The sequence below is a fragment of the Eretmochelys imbricata genome, chromosome 11 (assembly GCF_965152235.1).
Source record: "Eretmochelys imbricata isolate rEreImb1 chromosome 11, rEreImb1.hap1, whole genome shotgun sequence".
In the NCBI taxonomy this organism is placed as follows: Eukaryota; Metazoa; Chordata; order Testudines; family Cheloniidae; genus Eretmochelys; species Eretmochelys imbricata.
Window position 1 is genome coordinate 13,092,803 of NC_135582.1, and position 20,221 is coordinate 13,113,023.

Consider the following 20,221-nt stretch of genomic DNA (forward strand, 5'->3'; position numbering starts at 1 on the left):
TTCTTAAGCCTTTAATTTCAATCCACCGCTTCAGTGGCACATTAGGGTTTCTCTGAAAACAAAGAGCTGAAAAACTGTACAAAATCAACTACTCCTAAGCTCCTCCCCAGTCAGCGCCTCCTCCACACGGGCTCCGGCTCCTCTCCACTTCCTTAATGGCTCAGACACTATTTTGTCTCCAAACCACCTCATCTCTTTTCCCCAAGTGCTGCTCCTACGCCTCCACCCTCATAAGGAAACATTTAGTCCACTATGGGCAAATGTATAACCCCACAGCTGATCTGTAGAGTTTGTATCGTCCACTTGGCCACATAGGCTTTTTCCTCTTGAGTTTAAATATTCCCTTGCTTGTAGACGAGACGTGTTAGCTATGGCATTTTTTGTGTTTCATTCTTTCTGTTTTGGTCATTGTTCCCATGACAGCGCCTCAGGACAGCAGAGAGATTTCAGACTGTGTCAGAGATGGCTCCATACATGAGGAGGAAATCATTAGCCTCCTCATTAGCATTTCCCTGTTCAAACACGACAGGACTTGTCTGTACTCTTCGATGTATTGCTGTCGATGAGTGACAACAAGCCTGATCATACTGAGAGGAATGAAATTATATGCCTACAACTCTGCTTTTCCATGCCACCCTCCTTCTTAGTGGGATCATCTCATTTACTTTAGAGTCTGGAAGAAAAGGACTAAAGGCGTGCTTGCAGTTACAATCATTTTTACCTGACCAAAAATATAAAGGAGGCCAATGGTCCCTCCAACTTGACCACCGAGGACAGTAGAAATCATGGAATAGACTCCTCCACTTCCGATGCTGCACCGCTCACAAACCCCAATTCCAGATAAGACAGTTACCAGGGCAACCACGACAACAAAGGACACCAGAAACATGCCCATTAAAATGCCAGTGTTTCCCTGTAATGGAGAAACAAAGACGTTGAAGAACACAAGGAAAATTATTCAGAGTGGGAAAAAAAAACCATCACCTTCTGAGATTCCAGTTAACTATAACACATTGTGTCAATTCACTGTAGGTTATTTTATATTCAGATTAAATAAAACACGCACTTCTCATCTGTAAATTGAGCAACCACAGAAATGTATGTTAATTGTAAAATTCTTGAAACATGTTCAGGTCTCTGAGGTTTAAGGGCCGTCCTTTTGTTGTGTGTATGTGCAGTGCCTAGCACAATGGGCTCTTAATCCATAACTAAGGTTCCTAGATGCCACCGTAGTACAAATAATAATAATAATAAATAATAATATTTATCCCCACTGGTTCTTTCTAGGCAATTCTACCCTTATCAACAAGTGAGTGAGGGTCTCTCCAAATGAGCCTTACTTTGTATAAATTCCTGAATGCATCATGTTATCCCACTGATCCCTCGACCTGAGATTTAACACACCAGGGTGTTATCAAGGGCAGATGACTACTCAGCTAAAGTTTCACAGTTACAACTGCCTTGTAACCATGAATAATCTACCACAAGGAAAAAAGAGGGTAGGGGGGAAGAAATATTTTGATTGTTACAAATACTGGGTCAGATAAACACAAAACAAAAAACCTTAGCACCCAACAAGTCTGGAAATAAAAGTCTGGATTTTCAAACAGCTCGTTTCTTAGGCCCCTAAATGATCGGATTTTCAAAAGGGTTCGGAACCCAGCAGCTCTGATTGAGATCAAATGCTTCTGAAAATCTAAGCCACTGAGAACTACTACATTGCGAACACCCAAATCAATGAACTACAAAAACCGAAGGAAAGACTGAATATACAAGAGAAAAAATAAACACATTATAAGTAATTGCTTGCTGGTTGTTATCTGGACTATACACTGTCTCGTGTGATGCAATATCTCAGTCCACACCCATGTGCTCCTCCAGCTTTCCACAGATGATTGGGACAGTCCTGCTTTCAAGCAGTCCTGTTCAGTGGCCTGCAACATGGAAATTGGCTCGCCTTTGGTGGTATCACAAGCGGATTTGTGCAACCTGTGACTTTTCATTTCCTGATCTAGAGCAGAGGTCCACAAACAGCTGTCTTGGCATATGGCGCTGGCTCGTCCTCTCATTCCCAGCTCTAAGCTGCATTAACAGACCTACCTGAAATCCCTTTTCCATGTATCCAACCACTGTAGCTGTGTTATGAGATGGCAAATGGGCGAGCAGGTCATCTGTGTTAGAATCCCAGAACCCTTCGGCCCACAGGCTTACAAGGAAACCCAATTCTTCCCAGAAACATGTAATGCTCTTGCCACCATGTGCCATGGAGCCTTTGGTGACTGCAGCAGTTAAGTCAGCTTGTGTGCCTTGATAGCCATGGAACTAGGCCACACATAGCCCAGGGCCTCCCACCATCTACAGCTTTAAGGGACAGCCTACCTTGTGTGCCTTCAGTTTGAAGCGTGCCACATTTGGTGGGCTATTCTATTCAAGTCAGGATTCCAAAAGTGAAATAGAATTAGAGACTGTTCAGTGCCTTCAGGGAGTCCCGGCATCAAATGCTTCTCCTGTGATCCCTGTTCTCACCGTCTTATGCTTGTTCTTCATGCTGCAGAAATCTCTTTTCCAGGGTCAAGAGTGTCTCTTTGTGTTCCCGCTGAACTTCCCCAACTAGTGTAACTCGCTGATCTCTGAATCTCAGTCACTTCCCCTGAAAACTCATCCAGGACCCAATGCCAATGCAAAGAGGATTGGAAACCTCTCCCTACCCGTGCCTCCCCCCCAGCAGTGCCCCATTACTATAGTAAGATTTTGCATAATTTCTCTCCGCTGCTGGCTGCCAACTGCCTCTCTCCATTTCAGTGGCTCTTGTATCTGAGGACATGCTGGCCTCTGGCACCATTTTGTTTCTTATCAGCAACAGACGGCTGCTGCTTCTATTTTGTGCTGGTCTAAGTCCCAGATCTTTTTGTTGGTGGTGGTTTTTTTTTTTTTTTTTTTTTTTTTTAAAGAGAAATGTATCCAGGATGTTGCTATCATTGTGAAATCCTATTTTGATTCAATATCCTGCTGTTTTAGATGTTGATTTTATTGGATCAGTGGAAAATGAAGCCAGGGCTCATAATGAATGCAGCTGCTAGCTGGGTCTACATCACATGAACCCTTATAATCTAGTTTTGTTTTGTTTTTAGAAAAAGGAACAATTGTTTCTTTGCCTCAATTATGTACAGTCAAGTTAAGACAGTACAGAAAACTTGCATTTTTAAAAAAAACACATTGAAATACTTTCAACAGTTTTTTTTTAAATTGGTAGGAGGAGAGATGGTAGTTCTTGCCCAGTGCTTGTGGTAATGGACAGTCCATTTGGATCTACAGAAGAAACAGTCAATAACACAGACCCTAAAAACCAGAATTCATTCTTGCAGTGCTTCATGGGAAGGAACGCCACACCCAGGGATAAGAGTAGAATGCAGAGCGGGAGAGAAAAATGGAACACTGAAGCTTATTTACACATGCGTGACAGAACATGCTACAGTTGAGAGTAAAAGGCCCAGTGTATCATTAGCATTATTATCTAATACTTCAATGTGGGCCCAAAGATCTGCAGTAAGGATCAGGGTGTCTCTGTACTGGGTGCTGGGCCAGCACAGTATATGAAGACGTGACACCTGCTATCTTGAAAATTTTACAATCTAAGGCCCCAATCTTGCAATCAGATCCATGCAAGCGAACACCTGTGCTTGTGTGAAGCCTCATTGACTTTAAGACCTAATACCATTATTTTCAATCACTCCCCATTTCCCTTTTAAAAATCCTCTATTTGATGTTTTACTTTATTTATTGACTGTGCCACCAGTAACTTTCTATTAAATAGCAAAGTGACGGGTGGAGGGAATATGACAGTGTTGATGAAGGGCTTATGGAAACCTTTCTGACATCTCAGTTGAAATTAACGTGGGAAAGGGAAGTAAGTGATGAAAAAACTCACCTATTATGTCTGGCTAATGAGTATCAGTACAGGGCCCTGGGTAATCCAATTGGGAATGAGGATCTTTCTGATGATGTCACACCTGCGCTGCCAATGGACTATCAGATTTCATGAGGCAAGGATTGGGCCTGGATGATTTGTGGAGAGACCTCCAAGGAAAATCATGGCAGCTGAAGGAAGTTACATTGGTCATTCAGTGGGCGGCACTCAGCTTTCTGAGTCAGTAATGAACTAATCCCTTACGTGGAACTAAGGGAGGGGGATTTCTGGACGTACAGTCTTGAATGAAGGCCTGGACCCTTTTGGTCATTGTAGACCCCAGGGCAATTCTCACAAGAGTATTGTTCCCAACAGCCAATGTGGGAACTACACTGGGCCTAGCCAGGGCTGGGAACCTCAGCACCCGTTGAACCAATATGCCAAATTTAGATTATATAATCAGGAAATGAGTTAAAGTAGTTATGCAAGGGAACTGAAGGCACTCAGAACCTGGCAGGACTGGGTTCAATGTGCATGGGTTCAACGTTTCCCCTGCAGATTCAATTGGATACGGTCATATCTACACTTCCTGCTATAAACCCTTGTGAAGTAATGCTATGTGCCTTTGAACAACTGCTTCATTTCCTCCCAGTAGTGGCAACAGGATTCATCGATATCTCCTTATTATGGGCCTGAGTCACCTCTCAGACTGCGTATCTTCGTTGATATTGTTCCAAATATACCCTGGTGCCATGGGAGATCAGAACCTGGCCCTGAATTTCTCTCCCTGTAAAAACACACAGATCCCTACCCTTTCAGAAGAAAGGAACTATATCAAATGCTAGATGTTAAAAGTTTCTTCTTGGACCTTTAAGAACAGCTGGGCTCATGACATTAAGTCCAGGCTTCAGCTCCAACAGTCCCTCAGAAAGCTTTGGTTTTCCTACATGGAAGCTGCAGGGACCAGCACAATTTTCTGAGCCAGGCTGGATCCTGAGCTGCAGTATCAGGCTACTCTTAAAGCCACGACACTGGGATATACGCTACCCTTGAGCCAAGCACAGGACTCTCCTGGATATCAAGGAGAACGTTGCACAATCCAGGGCCTTTTATTCAGAACAGGAGGATCTCCATTTAAAACTGCCATGTTAGAAATATGATTGTTTCAGTGCTGCTTGGAGGAGGACAGTGGAGGATGCGTAACCATGGCAATACATTTTACCTGGAAAGTTATATTTGGATACACCATTACACACGGACTTCCCTATAAATTGTCAGGTTTGATTGGCATTTGCAGAACAGCACATTACAGAGAAAACGGCCCCAGCCGCGATGTATTTTTAGACACAGTCATTTACATTTTCAGAAGAGCAAGAAGAAAAACCAAGAGCTTTAACTGATTCACGAAGCACAAAATCAAACGTAATTGTGGTGGGGGAGAGAATAACCTACCACTTAACCCATAATGTTACCCAGTTTGTCCTTCACTCACCACTAGCCATCCAGTCCTCAGAAAAAGAACCACTCCAAAAATGTTGATCATGCAAGAAGTAAAGACACCATCCCAGGTTCCAAAGAGCACTGGCTCCCAGACGAATAGCTGTATCTTCCACCAGGGTTTGGTCTGTGTTTGCGATACCTAGAGAAAAGTAAAACCTTCAGTTACCTCCATGCTGTCGTCTGGCTGATTACAGAAGTAGCATAGTGGCCTGCCAAGACTCCTACAACAGGGTGCTCTGTGCATGGCTACTACAGCGTCCCTTTACCTGACATTACCCACAAAGAGCAGTATATCAACGGAAAGAGGAAACCCTGAGAGGTGGGACAGGACCATGAGGGTCCACAGACCCCAGCAATGCCATGAAACTATTGCAGGCTCCACAACGTGGATGCAGAAAGCACCACTATTAGGTTCTTAATCTGCTTTCTCTGTCACATAGAACTCAGTGAAACAAGTAACACCACACTGAAGCATAAAAAAAAACAGTCTCTACTGTACAGAAGGCAGGGCCACATCATCTCAATCGATCTGGCACAGGACGCTAGATGTAAAAGCTATACAGTCAGTTTTTTATCAGGCACAAAAAGATACATTACAGGAGATGCCAAATCAGCAGGTTCCCCATTAATGGAGTCGTAGTGGAGTGTACTTGGGCTCTCCTCAGGTTCCCATCCCTCAGCTATTCTTTTTAGGTGACAAATCTGAGGAACTAGCCCAGACTGAGGTATCAATAGAGGCGGTTTCAGAACAAATTGATAGATTAAATAGTAATAAGTCACCAGGACCAGATGGCATAGGCTCAAGAGTTCCAAAGGAATTCAAGTATGAAATTGCAGAGCTACTCACTGTGGTATGTAAACTAATGCTTAAATCAGTCTCTATACCAGAAGACTAACAGATAATGTGATGCCAATTTTTTTTAAAAGGCTCCAGAGGAGATACTGGCAACTGCAAGCCAGTAAGCCTAACTTGAGGCAAATTGGTTGAAACTATAGCAAAGAACAGAATTATCAGATACACAGATGAACATGATATGTTGGGGAAGACTCAACACAGGCACAGGACCACGACCACGTAAAGGGAAATCGTGCCTCACTGATCTATTAGAATACTCTGAGGATTTCAACACACACCTGAAGAATGGTGATCCAGTGCATACAGTGCACTTGGTCTTTCAGAAAGCCTTAGACAAAGTCCTCACCAAAGGCTCTTAGGCAAAGTAAGGAGTCATGGGATAAGAGGGAAGGTCCTCTCATGGATCAGTAGCTGGGTAAAAGGCAGGAAACAAAGGGTAGGAATAAATGGTCAGTTTTCACAGTGGAGAGTGGAAATAGCAGGGTCACTCAAGGATCTGTACTGGGACCAGCACTGTTCAACATATTCATAAATATTCTGAAAAAGAGCATAAAACGGGGAGGTGGCAAGGTTTTCAGATGATACAAAATTCTCAAGATAGTTGAGTCCAAAGCAGACTGTGAAGTTACAAACGGATCTCACAAAACTGGGTGACTGGGGAACAAATGGTCGATGAAATTCAGCATTGATAAGAGCAAAGTAATGCATATTGGAAAACAATCCCAACTATACATACAAAATGATGGGGTCAAAATTAGCTGTTACCACTAAAGAGGTCATTGTGGGCAGTTCTCTGAAAACATCTGAACAACAGAAAATAATGCCACTATATAAATTCCTGGTACACCAATACCTTGAATTCTACATGCAGTTCTGCCCCATCTCAAAAATACACATTAGCATTGGAAAAAAGTACAGAGAAGGGCAACAAAAGTGATAAGGCGTATGGAGCAGCCTCCATACGAGGAGAGATTAAAAAGACTAGGTGTGCCCATTTTAGAAAAGAGACAATTAAGAGGGGATATGATAGAGGGCTATAAAATCATGACTGGTGTGGAGAAAGTGAATAAGAAAGTGTTATTTACCTTTTCACATAACACAAGAACCAGGGGTCACCAATTAAATTAATAGGCTGCAGGTTTAAAACAAACAAAAGGCAGTATTTCTTCACACAACGCACAGTCAACCTGTGGAACTCATTGCCAGGGCACTTTATAACTGGGTTCAAAAGTATAGAAGTATAACTGGGTTCAAAAAAAGAATTAGATAAGTTCATGGAGGATAGGTCCATCAATGGCTATTAGCCAACATAGTCAGGGTTGCAACTCCATGCTCTTGGTGTTCCTAACTCTCCAACTGCTAGAAGCTGGGAGTGAACGACAGGGGATGGATCACTCAATAACTGCCCTGTTCTGTTCATTCCGTCTGAAGCATCTGGCACCAGCCACCCCTGGAAGACAGGATAGTGGGCTAGATGGACCATTGTTGTGCCGCAGTTTGGCCATTCTTATGTGCTCATGACTAAAGGCTGGGAAGTGCTCTGGGTTGACACATCCTGCTTCAGCAAAGGACATGTTCACCACCTTGGAACACTTCTGCTACAGCATATGCAGTTTACATGGTGAGGAGCTGGAGGGTGGGTGGGGAAGGAATGTAATGCCTGGGCAGAATATGGAGTGATGCTAATTCAGCTTCTGCATAGTTAAGTGTGGCTCTCCTCTGAAAAGTGCCTCTATAGAAAAGGCATCAGAGGGTTCCATGATTATTTTCTCCCAGTGACTATCCAATGTTTCCTGTTTACAAGTTCAAAGATGTTTTTTCTAACTGCCAGCCCTGCAAACTCAGCCTGGGTTTCTGAAAGACAAGGTGGGGTCTTTCTTTCTCATGGTTCAGCACCAGTACTAAAGGTTCCACAAGCCAAATTAACCCTTCGGTGACACCTATGCAGCCCCAACATTTTCGCTGGATTTGCATACACGTAAGTGGTGGGAACTTAGTAAGCAATTCTGCTGAAGCTTCACAAGAAGAAAGAGAATCCAGCTCACTCACAATCATAGAGTTTAAGGCCAGAGGGGACCACCAGATCATCTAGTCTGACCTCCTGTATACCACAGGACACCACCAGCAGCCAGCGCCCGCACACTAAACCCAACAACCAAAATTAGACCGAAGTATTACAGCCCACAGGAGACTAGACTATTATGTGACATCGGCAGAGAATAGGAGGGATAGGGTGCACCAGTGCTCAAGGCCCCCACAATGGCAGGGAATCTACTCTCTCTGCGTTGGCCCTGCAGAGCTAACAGCACAAACTTGTTTTTTTGTCATTACTGTAAGCAGATACCTAGCTTAGGCTGTTATTTAAGTGAACGTTACTGGCTGGTTAGCTCTCTTGACAAATAAGGGCACTTATTTAGGCGCCTAAATGTGCACTTAGAAGCCTAACATTAGGTTTTGGAAACCTCAGCCAAGGCCCATACAGTCATAATGGAAGACGAGTATTAAGCATGGGTTTGCTTCCTGGCATGCTGTATCTTCAGGCATATACAGCATAACCACTATCAGCTCCATGATATAGACTCATGCTGAACTGCAGATAACAGAATAACTTTAACACTAAAATGTTCATTTTTAACAGTTTCAGGTGTGTAAAATGCTTTAACCCACTGTCAAGTACAATACACAGCATTCCAGGGTACAGAGTAACTGGGTCCTACATAGGAAAGTCATCAAGTGAGCAAATTTATCTGGATTTTTTTTTTTACAGGAATGGGAAATAAACAACATTTAAAAGATTTTACTAATGATTCTGTTATTGCTATTTGTTGGTGATTCGGTAAGTGGTGCTGTTCTCTCTGACATGGTTACAGAACCAGGCCCCCCGTATGACGGCAAGGGTTCCTACATCATTAGAGATGCGGTCTTTCAGATGAGATGCAAAACTAAAGTCTCGACAACATGCAATCATCAAGGCACTTTTCTGTGTGAGCTAGTTAACCCCTGTATCCTAGCCAAATTCTCAGTGAGGTACCTCAGTTGTCCAAGCTGTTTCAACGAGACTCAGTTCATCCTCCTTCAAATTATGGACCATCATGGGTGGTGGTAGAATCTTTTAAAAAAATGGCCTACAGGCAACCAGACAGCAGCAATTTTCCAAATGTTACCAGAGCTGCCCTCGGAAAGAGCCGTCTGAGACGGATTCCCCAAGGAAGGGTTCTGTGCTGTACTGTGAACCATTCACCACACACAGTTGTGCTCCAAGCAGAAGTTTGCAGTGGCTCTGCTGCATGGCCTCAGAGGCAGGGAGTAGGGCCCCGGTCCATTCCTTCAGCTTTTTAAAACAAAAAACACAAAACCATCCCCTTTTGGTACCAGCATGACTAGAATCTCATAGCGGACAAAGCCAAGAGTTAGAGTTTGGGGAAGGTGACTATACCCTATACCACTCTCTGGAAAAGACAGGCCCTTCCTTGCCTGACATCCAGACAAGATGTTCATCCAAGGAGTTTCATAGAGCTTTCTTGGACCAGATGCTGCAGAGGCTACTTTTGACTGGAGGAAACGTAAGACCTTGAGAAAGGGTGACCATCATGCAACTCTGATGGATCTCACTAGTGTAATAAGGTATCCATCATGTTCAAGGCCTAAGAAGGAATGAAAACCTTTCTTACTGGAACACACGTGATTTTGACATAACCTGATTAATTGCAGATATTTGTTATGTCAGTCTGTTCACCTGCCAGTTCACGATGACATCACAAGGGGCTGAAGATGGAACACAAGAGATCAGTGGCTTGGGGAGAAGGGGCCTTTTCAACATACCTGTTGTGCTTCCTCATGGAACAGCTCTTGCACATGCGTGTCACTTCTCAGGCCAGCGGCGCTATTCAGCACAAACATTTTATCTTTTATGTTAGAACTGTATATCCAACGTGCAGTCATAATGCCAATCACAAGTCTGGGGGGCAGAGTAGGTGGTCAGCTATTCTCCCCAGACAAATTCCTGTAACACTGGGATCTCCACAGACGAGGATTCATGGTTTTGTTACTCCTAGTCAGAAGGGATGGGGAAGAAAAAGAAAGACCAACCTACTGTAATTTTCTAATTCTGCAGAAGACAAAGAAGCCCAAATCTGCCATTTAAGCAGCACCATCCTTTCAAATCATACCCTTATAATGACACCAGCATGTGAAATATAGGAGCTGCCTCTAATAAGGCATCTTGATAGACCATGTTTAGTATGAAGACAAGAAAACAAAGTCCTGACCTTGGGGAAAAATTAGTGGACTCACTGGCAGCCAAGCTCCCCTCACCCTCCATCCCACCTCCTCCTTCTCCCCGGAACGCGCCACGTCCCTGCTCCTCCGCCTACCTCCCAGCGCTACCCGCCCGGCCGCTGCCAAACAGCTGTTTGGCAGCACCAGCACGCTCCAGGAGGGACAGGGGAGAAGCGGGGATGCGGTGCGCTCAGGGGAGGAGGCGGGGAAGAGGCAGGGCCGGGGCAGGGATTTGGGGAAGGAGTTGGAATAGGGGCAGGCCGGGGGCAGAGTTGGGGCAGGGACTTTGGGGAAGGGGTTGTAATGGTGGAGGGACAGGGGTGGGAAGGAGTGGTCAGGGGCGGGGCCTCTTGGAAGGGGTTGAGTGGGGGTGGGGCCAGGCAAAGAGCGGGGGTCGAGCACCCAGGGGAAAGAGGGGAAGTTGGTGCCTATGATTTGTACCATACCTCAAGGCAAGGTATGCCAGGCGTGTCACAGAACAGATAGCTTGACAGGTCCCTGCCCCAAACAGCTTACAATCAAAACAGAAGTGTGCACTAACAGATGAGAGTTAGGAGCAGAGGATGGGAAGGGACTACCTGGGTCATCGAGTCCAGTCCCTGGCTATCACAGGCAACCCTGTCATATAATCCCATTCAGAAACATATCAAGCTCCATCTTAAAACTAGTTAGTTTTCTTACCCACACTACTTCAATTGGCAAACTATTCCAGAACCTCACTCCTCTGATGCTTAGAAATCTAATTTCCAACCTAAATTTATTCATGATCAGTTTATACTCATTCATTCTTGTGCAACATTGTCCTTTATCTTAGATAGCTCTTCCCTTTCCCCAGTGTTTATCCCTGATGTATTTATAGAGACCAATCTCAGCTGGGGCAAAGGACTTAACAACAGCATAAGGATTGAACGATGATGTTTAGCGTATATTCTGATAGTTATTAAATTTGACAATGGGAACTTTTTTGTTCCTTTGGGTTTCTAACATCACTATTAATTACACTTCATGGTAATGGGACTTAACAAATACACACACAAAGAATCAATCATCATTATAAAATCCATGTTTACTTATTTGTATTTGAGTAGTGCCTAGAGACCCCAACTGAGATCGGCAATCCACTGCGCTAGGCGCTGTACAAACACATAGGGAGAGACAGTTTCTGTCCCCAGGAACATACAGTCTAAACAGAGAAAGGACGATTATTGTCCTCAGCTTGCAGGAACAGTGGGACAGAGAAATTAAGGGAATTGCCCAAGGTCACATACAACATCGGGAGGCGAGCTGGGACTTAAATCCAGATCGCTCATGTCCCGGCCCCACAAGGGCCTTACCCACAAGACCATCCTTCCTTAACCAGCCTTCCTTTCTAATTCTGCCTTTGCCTTAAAACATGACATTGCGAGCACACTAGTATAGAAACGACGTCTGTGTTCCCCAGTAGTCGCACTGATGATCCTCCTTTGTAGCATTTCTGCTGTGCCTGGTACATTGGACAGCACAGGAGGTGTTTCTTTACCCTGTGCATTTGTCCTCTTAAGCAGCAGTGAAGCAGTTAAGAGTTCATTGATTCCCTGCTGCTCATTCCCTGCTTTGAAGCAAAAAAGAAAGAAAAAAAGATCCTTGACAATATCACAATCGGCTGCTGTTTTAGGGCGGTTGGGGCTTCAAGCAGGGAAGCAGCAGCAGGAGCAGATGAACCCGTAAGTTACAAAGATTGTGTTTTTATGCAAATAGCCCCAATGATGAAACTGGAGGGAGGAGAATACAGGACATGCAGGCTTTTAGATAAAATATTTTTCAAAGCGTTCCACAAGGCATCAGACTGCTCTTTAATGGGAAGAGATTTTATTTAGTAAAGGTTCCACTGTGATCACCAAAATTCATTTAATTTATGGAAGATACACCTGGAAGTAAAAATTGAGCATCGCTGTCCTTGTTCATTTTACGGTGTTCATTTCTAAGACCCATGCGCTTGTTGGACACACATAGGTAAAGCGTTCCTAGCAGCAAAAGTACATTTGCAAGAGTACATTTTCAGCAAGTTTGGAATATCAAGAAGTAATCATTCATTTACCATATCTTCCACAGGCAAATGTAAAGATCTTTTACATAGTAAGGCCCCAGTCATGAAATTTATCACTTGCAGGTGAACTGTGCTATAGGTTTCAGGACTGGGGTGCAACCTTGCCAGGATATTTTGCCCTCCTACTTTTTAAATCCTCCAACAGACTTGCTTCCTTCTTCTAGTCACTCTGGTCTCTGCAAATCCCTGCTCTCTTTTCTACTCCCCAGTCCCTCTGCTTGTCTATTACTAACTTCTCTCGCTCCCTGCACACAGTCTCACCCCTGTTGGTCTGAGTGCTTTCTCCTCTGCAGCTACTGCTGTATTCAACAGCCTCTCTAATTTTTCTCCCTTTCCTATAACTTAATTCTACAATGATTTGTACACATACATAAATCACAAATATTTGCATTTATTTAGCGTTGCAAAGCAATTTGGGATACTGTTTTATGTAGGACACTGTGCAAGATACATAAATGAAAGGAAAATAAATATTTTGCTCTGATTTTGCAAAGACTTACACACGCTTAACTTTGTACAATGTGAGTCATCCCACTGAAGTCGACAGAATTTCTTACAGTATGTAAGATAAATAAACACACTTCTTTGCGAGATCAGGGTCTGAGATTGTAGTCTTTGGGGCAGGGACCTTCTTCTTGTTATGTGTGTGTATATAGGTGCCTAGCTCAATAATACCACCACAAAATATCCACCTAGGTTAGAACATAAGAATGGCAATACTGGTTCAGACCAATGTTCTATCTACCCCAGTATCCTGTCTTCCAGCAGTGGCCAATGCCAGATGCTTCAAAGAGAATGAATAGGACAATCATCAAGTGACCCATCTCCTGTCATTTGGTCTCAGTATCTGGCAGCCAGAGGCTTTGAGACACCCAGAGCATGGGGCTGCATTCCTTACCATTTTAACTAATAGCCACTGATTGATAAATTCTTGGACAATAGATCTAATTCTTTTTTTAATCTAGTTATAGTTTTGACCTTCACAACATCCTCTGGCAATGAGTTCCACAGGTTGACTGCATACTGTGTGAAGAAATACTTCTTTTTGTTTCTTTTAAACCTGCTGCCTATTAATTTCATTGGGTGACCCCTGGTTCTATCTAGCATCTGCCACACCATGGCTGAAGCATGTTAGGCTACATACACCATTCAAAAATTAGTCAGCTAGAATAATAATTCCTTTCCCCAAATATAAAATTAGGGCCTAATTCAAATCTTGATTGATAGTCACTTCCCCAGCACTAAATAAATCAGTGAAATGTAACCAATGACCGTGTATCTGTTTCCCCATGGCTTTCATGACTAAGAGCAAAACAAGAGCTTTTGGGGAAATATGTCCATTGCAGTTTTAAGGAAAAATAATTATGTAGGATTGATTTTTTGTTTGCTTTTATGGTGATAAGTAATTTGGAAGTGGAGATACTTTCATATTTAATTATAAAGGCTTATTCTGGAAGATGAAAATTACAGGCTTTAGTGTGCATTCTGCAACTCAAACTGCCTTTGTACCTTTTCAAAGGTTTCAGAGTAGCAGCCGTGTTAGTCTGTATCCGCAAAAAGAAAAGGAGGACTGTGGCACCTTAGAGACTAACACATTTATTTGAGCATAAGCTTTCGTGAGCTACTCACGAAAGCTTATGCTCAAATAAATGTGTTAGTCTCTAAGGTGCCACAAGTCCTCCTTTTCTTTTTACCTTTTCAAACTAAGACTATTTCATTAATAGTCACATTAAAGAAGCTTCTCAGCCAAAATCACTACTCTAAGCTACTCAACAGATGGCTGATTTTAAAGAAAAGAGGTTAATATATTTCCAACCGCAATTGTGTGTGGTCCAATGACCTCTGAAGGGGCTCCCTTCCTGTTACAGGAGTTACTTTCAAGGCTTGTTTTGTGACAGGACCCAACAGCCTAGAGTACTTTGTTTTCAATAAATCCCCTAAACCCTCATCATGGTCAAGTTTTTAAAAACACTTAATTTTGGGGACACCAAGGAAAAATGAATTAAAGATAAATCAAATGGCAGTCAGCACAATAAACTTAAATAGCACACTCAAGAACGTTTGAATATATACAAATACAACAATGTTCTCCAGGTAATGTAATATCCAAGCTAATTTTGTCGCTCTTCTATATTTTGAAAACAATAGTAACAGAGTATTACATATTAAGGACAAACCTTTACTCACTCTTGTAGTATATCAATTTTACAGCCTGACCTGTCTTACTTCTATTTAAAGTTGTTTATAAGGTCCCCACCACCTTAGGTAACTAAACACTGTTACACTTATGCTGTAAATGACCACCTATAATGACAAAACAAGAACAAATCCCACTGGAAGGATTTATATAATAAAATAAATCACAGAAGTAAATGACATTTGCCACCATTGCATTGTTCACTCTGACTGTATGTCCTCTCTCTTTCTCTGACACCCTGTCTGTCCTATTTATACCAGGGGTTCTCAAACTGGAGGTCAGGACCACTCAGGGGGTTGCGAGGTTATTACATGGGGGGGTCGTGAGCTGCCAGCCTCCACCCCAAACCCCGCTTTGCCCCCAGCATTTATAATGGTGTTAAATATATAAAATAGTGTTTTTAATGTATAATGGGGGGTTGCACTCAGAGGCTTGTTATGTGAAAGGGGTCACCAGTACAAAAGTTTCAGAACCACTGATTTAGACTATAAGGGCCTGTCTCTCACTCTGTTTATACAGAGACCAGCACAACAGGGTCCTGGTCTCATCTGCCCTTAGGCACTACTATCATGAATATTACGGTAAAATAAAACACTGAAGTGAACGAAAACATTCTTGTTGAGAGAGCTCTCACCTCTTTGACAACCTACAGAAAATACAGCCACCCACCTCTTATCATTAACTGTTCTTTTTATTGTTTTTTAATCACAAAAAAAAGATGTCCAAGGAAGCTCACAGACGGGACAGCTATTCCTTCCAAGATTTACCAGCATACAGACTAGATCTCGGTAGCCTCTTTGAAGAAAGAAAAGGAGGACTTGTGGTACCTTAGAGACTAACCAATTTATCTGAGCATGAGCTTTCCTGAGCTTCAGCTCACTTCATCGGATGCTTTCAGTGGAAGTGAAAGCTTATGCTCAAATAAATTGGTTAGTCTCTAAGGTGCCACAAGTCCTCCTTTTCTCTTTGCGAATACAGACTCTGAAACCTGTCTTTGAAGAAAGTCGCTTAACCAGCCACAAACATCACCTTGCACAGCTCACAAGCCTGCTCGGGGGCCCTGAAGTGCACGTTCTCCGAAGCTGGGCTCGCCGCTCATTTCATCCCCAGACCCCTCCCAGCCACCCCAGCCGTGCTGGGCAGGTGCGTGCGCCGGGCAGGTTGAGGTGGAACTTCTGAGCTGACGAGCCCTAGAAAGGACCAGGAAGGAGGGCGAGCCCTGCCCACCTTCAAGCTGGGAGCCGCAGTTTCCTGGATCCGGGAGGCACCTGCAGCGCCCTGCCCCCGCCTTGATCTGCTTGTGAAGATCCTGCACCTGAGTCTCCCTTTCCTCTCCTGCCTGTCATTCTTGCCCCCCCCCCCCGCCTGCTTTGCCCTCGGAGAGGGGCAGGTAGCAGCAGCCGGGCCCCTGGTTCTCTGCTCAGTCAGGGGCAGTTTCCGAGCAGCCCGTTTACAGGGTGAGTGAAAAGAAACCAGAAGTCGTTTGCCCTGGAAGCAGCAACCCCCTGCACGGCAGCCCCCGGTGCTCGCTCCGCGCCTGGGGTCCAGCCCACACGCCCCGCCCCACCACCAGCCCGTTAGCCGGCCCTGGGCTCACATACCCCCACGCAGCAGCTGCTGGCTCTGCTCACCTGGGCCCTCTGGCTGGGGCAGGGTTCACTCCCCGCTCCCCCTGACTCTGGCTGGGGGCCTCCCCCAGGCTCGCCTTACCCTGGGGTGGGGCTGCGCCTCCCCTCTGCCCCGGCCGGGCCGGGCGGTGCGTTCTGCTGCGATCCGGGACCGGGGAGGCGAGCCTCCAGCCAGCACTGCCCTGCCCTGCCCTGCCCGCGCTCTCCTGGGCCGGGCACTCAGTGCCACGTGGGCCTGGGCCTGGCCCGGCTGGGGCTGCGGCGGCGGGACGTGGGGGTGGCCTCTCCCCAGGCAGGGACGCTCCCTGCTCCTTTGCACGGGAGCCGGAGAGCGCAACCCTAGAGCCTCCTCTCGCCATCCAGCCGCAGTCACCCTCCGTGCCCCCGACCACAGCTAAAGGCCAGCACCCCCTTCCCCAGCATGGGGCTGGTTGTTGCTCCCGTGCTGTGCTAGGCAGCCTAAAGGGGACACAGACAACAGGGCTTCCCCAAAGAGGTCACTTGCCTCCAGAAAGCAGGATGGGGGGCAACCCCAACAGCTGGATGGCCCTTATTATTGATTTAGACTTACACACATCCAGCTAACCCACCTCTAGCTACCAAATACGGCCCTGATCCTGCCACCACTTCCTGAGGTCCGCAGGCTCTCTGCCCTGACTTAGGGGAACAAGGGCTAGGACTTTGTCTTTCTTAGTGCTGATATTGGCATTCCCAGACTGGAAATACTCCAGCTCTCGCTCACACCAGTAAATCCAGAGTAACTCCATTACAAGGGTGTTTGATTCAGAGCTGAGAGCAGAATTAGATCCCTAGGGGGCAAATCCTAGCCCCATTGCAGTGAATGGGAAAACTCCCACTAACCTCAGGAGGGCCGCAATTTCACCCATAGTGTGTGGAGTCTGGAGGTGGATGAGGCCTGTTTGGTATTTGGCCCCTCCCTAACCCTGTTTGTGCAGCATTGTGTCCTGCAATATATTTTCTACTAGTCCTAGTAAGAGACCACGCTTGTTGGTTGCATCCAAAGGGAGCAGCACACGTAACAGGAGCCTTGTATGATTTTGTCTGTTACAAATACATGCAGTCAGAAGGGAGGGAATGCGACAGGTTATATATGCAAACAGAGAATGAGTCCCATTATCTGAGATAATAGGCACAACATCCTGCTTGGCAAGCCTGTTCGTTTATTCTTTATTGACACTCAGGGAACATTATTTTTTCCCCTTAAGGGCGGAGGACAATGAGGCACATAAACAGTCAAATAAGGATGCTAGGCAGCAGCATCCTGTGTTTCACAGAAAACATGAAACCGATCATCATTTCCTTATTTCTTATTCATAATGGAGGCTTTCGATTTATTTGAAAGTCCTAGGACTTTGTGAAAAGAAATTCTCACACACCCAAATTCAGCCTGATGGAGCACAGTGGGCATAAATTATGCCCACTGTGCTCCATCAGGCTGAACTTGGGTATGTGTATAAGGCAAGGGCATTTCATAATAGCTCTTCCTAAATAGCTCCCGCTGTGGCACACTAAGGGGTTGTCTATGCTGGAAATTTGCAAAGCAGATTAAAAAAAAGAAAAGGAGTACTTGTGGCACCTTAGAGACTAACACATTTATTTGAGCATAAGCTTTCGTGAGCTACAGCTCACTTTATCAGATTAAGGCACTCTTATTCTGGAATTCCCTTCTGTCCTATACAGGTTCTGAGGTCCTGCCCATCATCAGTATCTGAGCACCTTCCCGTGGTGCATTAAGCAATGTGACTATACTTCTGTAGTCTGTTCTCTCATCCTCTCCCTCGGGGGACAAGTGTACGCTGTGGAATGCCGTATTTTGGTAGGGGTTTAGAATTTGTTGTTATGTATTTATGCTGGAGAAGGCAAGGTCAAATAAATTTGCCTTGCACTTGGAGCAGAAGATGATGAAGTTTGATATGGTCCTCAGTTCCTAAGGCTTCATGCCACAGTCTCAGATCAACACCAGATAAAGTTCTGTCTCCCCCAGAGACGAGCTTTAACCTTTTTGTAGAGAGTTACATTGGGCCAAAGGCACTTAGTTGTTGCCCAGGATCTTCATCTCACACCTTTATTCAAACTTTAAGAAATCCTGCCCCCAAGCTCCTTGAAGACTGGGACTGAGACTTTGAACTGGAGTTGAAATTCTATGAGAAGCTAGTGCAGAGAGCAGAGGACAAATCTGATGCATTGGCAAAAGCGTGTGCTGTGGAGGGGGCACTCTGCAGAGTTCTGGATTAGGTGGAGTTTCCTAAGCGCTGAAGTTTTTGTCCCCACGTATATTGCATTGCTATAGTCCAGACAAGTAACGAAGGTATGAATAACTGAGGCCAGATCTTCATCTGCCAGGATGGGACAGTCTTCTAGCCAACCACAGATGTTCAAGTATTACTCATGGATGCTGCTATGTGAGAGCTTAACATCAGTGAGGAATCCAATTGTAGGTGGGTATATTTAATCAAAGGAGACTGAACCGTCACTGCAAACACAGACTCAGAGACATTACGGACATAAGGGACTCTCGCGATGGTCTAATCTGACCTCCTGCATGTTGCAGGCCACAGAACCTCAGTCATCCCTGTAATAGACCCCTATCCTCAGGCTGACTTACTGATGTCCCCAAATCTTAATTTAAAGTCTTCAAGTTACAGAGAATCCACCATTTACTCTAGTTCAAACCAGCATGTGACCTATGCCCCACACTGCAGAGGAAGAGGGAAAAAACCTAAGGGGTCTCTGTCAATTTGACCGGGGGAAAATTCCTTCCAAACCCCAAATATTGCAATCAGTTAGATCCTGAGCAGGTGGGCAAGATCCGCCAGCCAGACACCTGGGAAAGAATTTTCTGCAGTAACTCAGGGCCCTCTCCGTCCAGCGTTCCCCCTCCAGTTGTTGGAGATATTTCCTAATAGCAGTTGCAGATCAGCCATATGCCATTGTAGGCAATTTCATCATAACATCTCAATCATAAACTTATCAAGCTCAGTCTTAAAACAAATTAGGTTTTTTGCCCCCACTACTCACCTTAGAAGGCTATTCCAGAACTTCACTCCTTTGATGATTAGAACACTTCATGTAATTTCAAGCCTAAACTTATTGATGACCAGTTTATACCCATTTGTACTTGTGCAAACATTGGCCCTTAACTTAAATAACTCCTTTCCCTCTGTGGTGTTTATCCTTCTGATGTATTTATAGAGAGCAATCATCTCTGTCCACATCCTTCCTTTTGTTAAGCTAAATAAGCCAAGCTCCTTAAGTCTCCTCTCATAAGATAGGTTCTCTATTTCTCTAACCATCCTAGTAGTTCTTTCGCTGCACCTATTCCAGCTTGCATTAATCTTTCTTAAACATGGGAGACTAGAATTGCACACAGTAGTGCAGATGAGGTCTCACCAGTGCTTGTATAATGGTAATAACACTTCCCTATCTCTACTGGAAATGCATCACCTGATGCATTCTAACAGGTTTCAGAGTAGCAGCCGTGTTAGTCTGTATCCCCAGAAAGAACAGGAGTCCTTGTGGCACCTTAAAGACTAACACATTTATTTGAACATAAGCTTTCGTGAGCTACAGCTCACTTCATCGGATGTATGCAGTGGAAAATACAGTAGGGGGGTTTTATATACACAGAGAACATGAAACAATGGATGTTATCATACACACTGTAACGAGAGTGATCAGGTAAGGTGAGCTATTACCAGCAGGAGAGGAAAAAAACCTTTTGTAGTGATAATCAAGGTGGGCCATTTCC

The 20,221-nt window shown here is 44.6% G+C and overlaps 1 protein-coding gene across 5 annotated transcripts in view; it reads right to left on the reverse strand.

Moving 5' to 3' along the window:
• SLC12A8 (solute carrier family 12 member 8) overlaps positions 1-16,645 on the reverse strand; it is a 97,092-nt gene extending 80,447 nt beyond the window's left edge. Inside the window, exons 1-4 of one of the 5 annotated variants that reach the window (XM_077829921.1) lie at positions 16,535-16,645; positions 10,086-10,314; positions 5,400-5,546; positions 722-913 (exon numbers count right to left, since the gene is read on the reverse strand). In XM_077829921.1, the coding sequence (XP_077686047.1) occupies positions 722-913; positions 5,400-5,546; positions 10,086-10,205 (459 nt within the window). In that variant the 5' untranslated portion in view covers positions 10,206-10,314; positions 16,535-16,645. Of the gene's footprint in view, positions 1-721; positions 914-2,379; positions 2,937-5,399; positions 5,547-10,085; positions 10,315-16,455 lie in introns of those variants that run through there. The other 4 variants (XM_077829920.1, XM_077829922.1, XM_077829923.1 and 1 more) reach the window with 4 other exon arrangements.
• Positions 16,646-20,221: the final 3,576 nt, after the last annotated feature.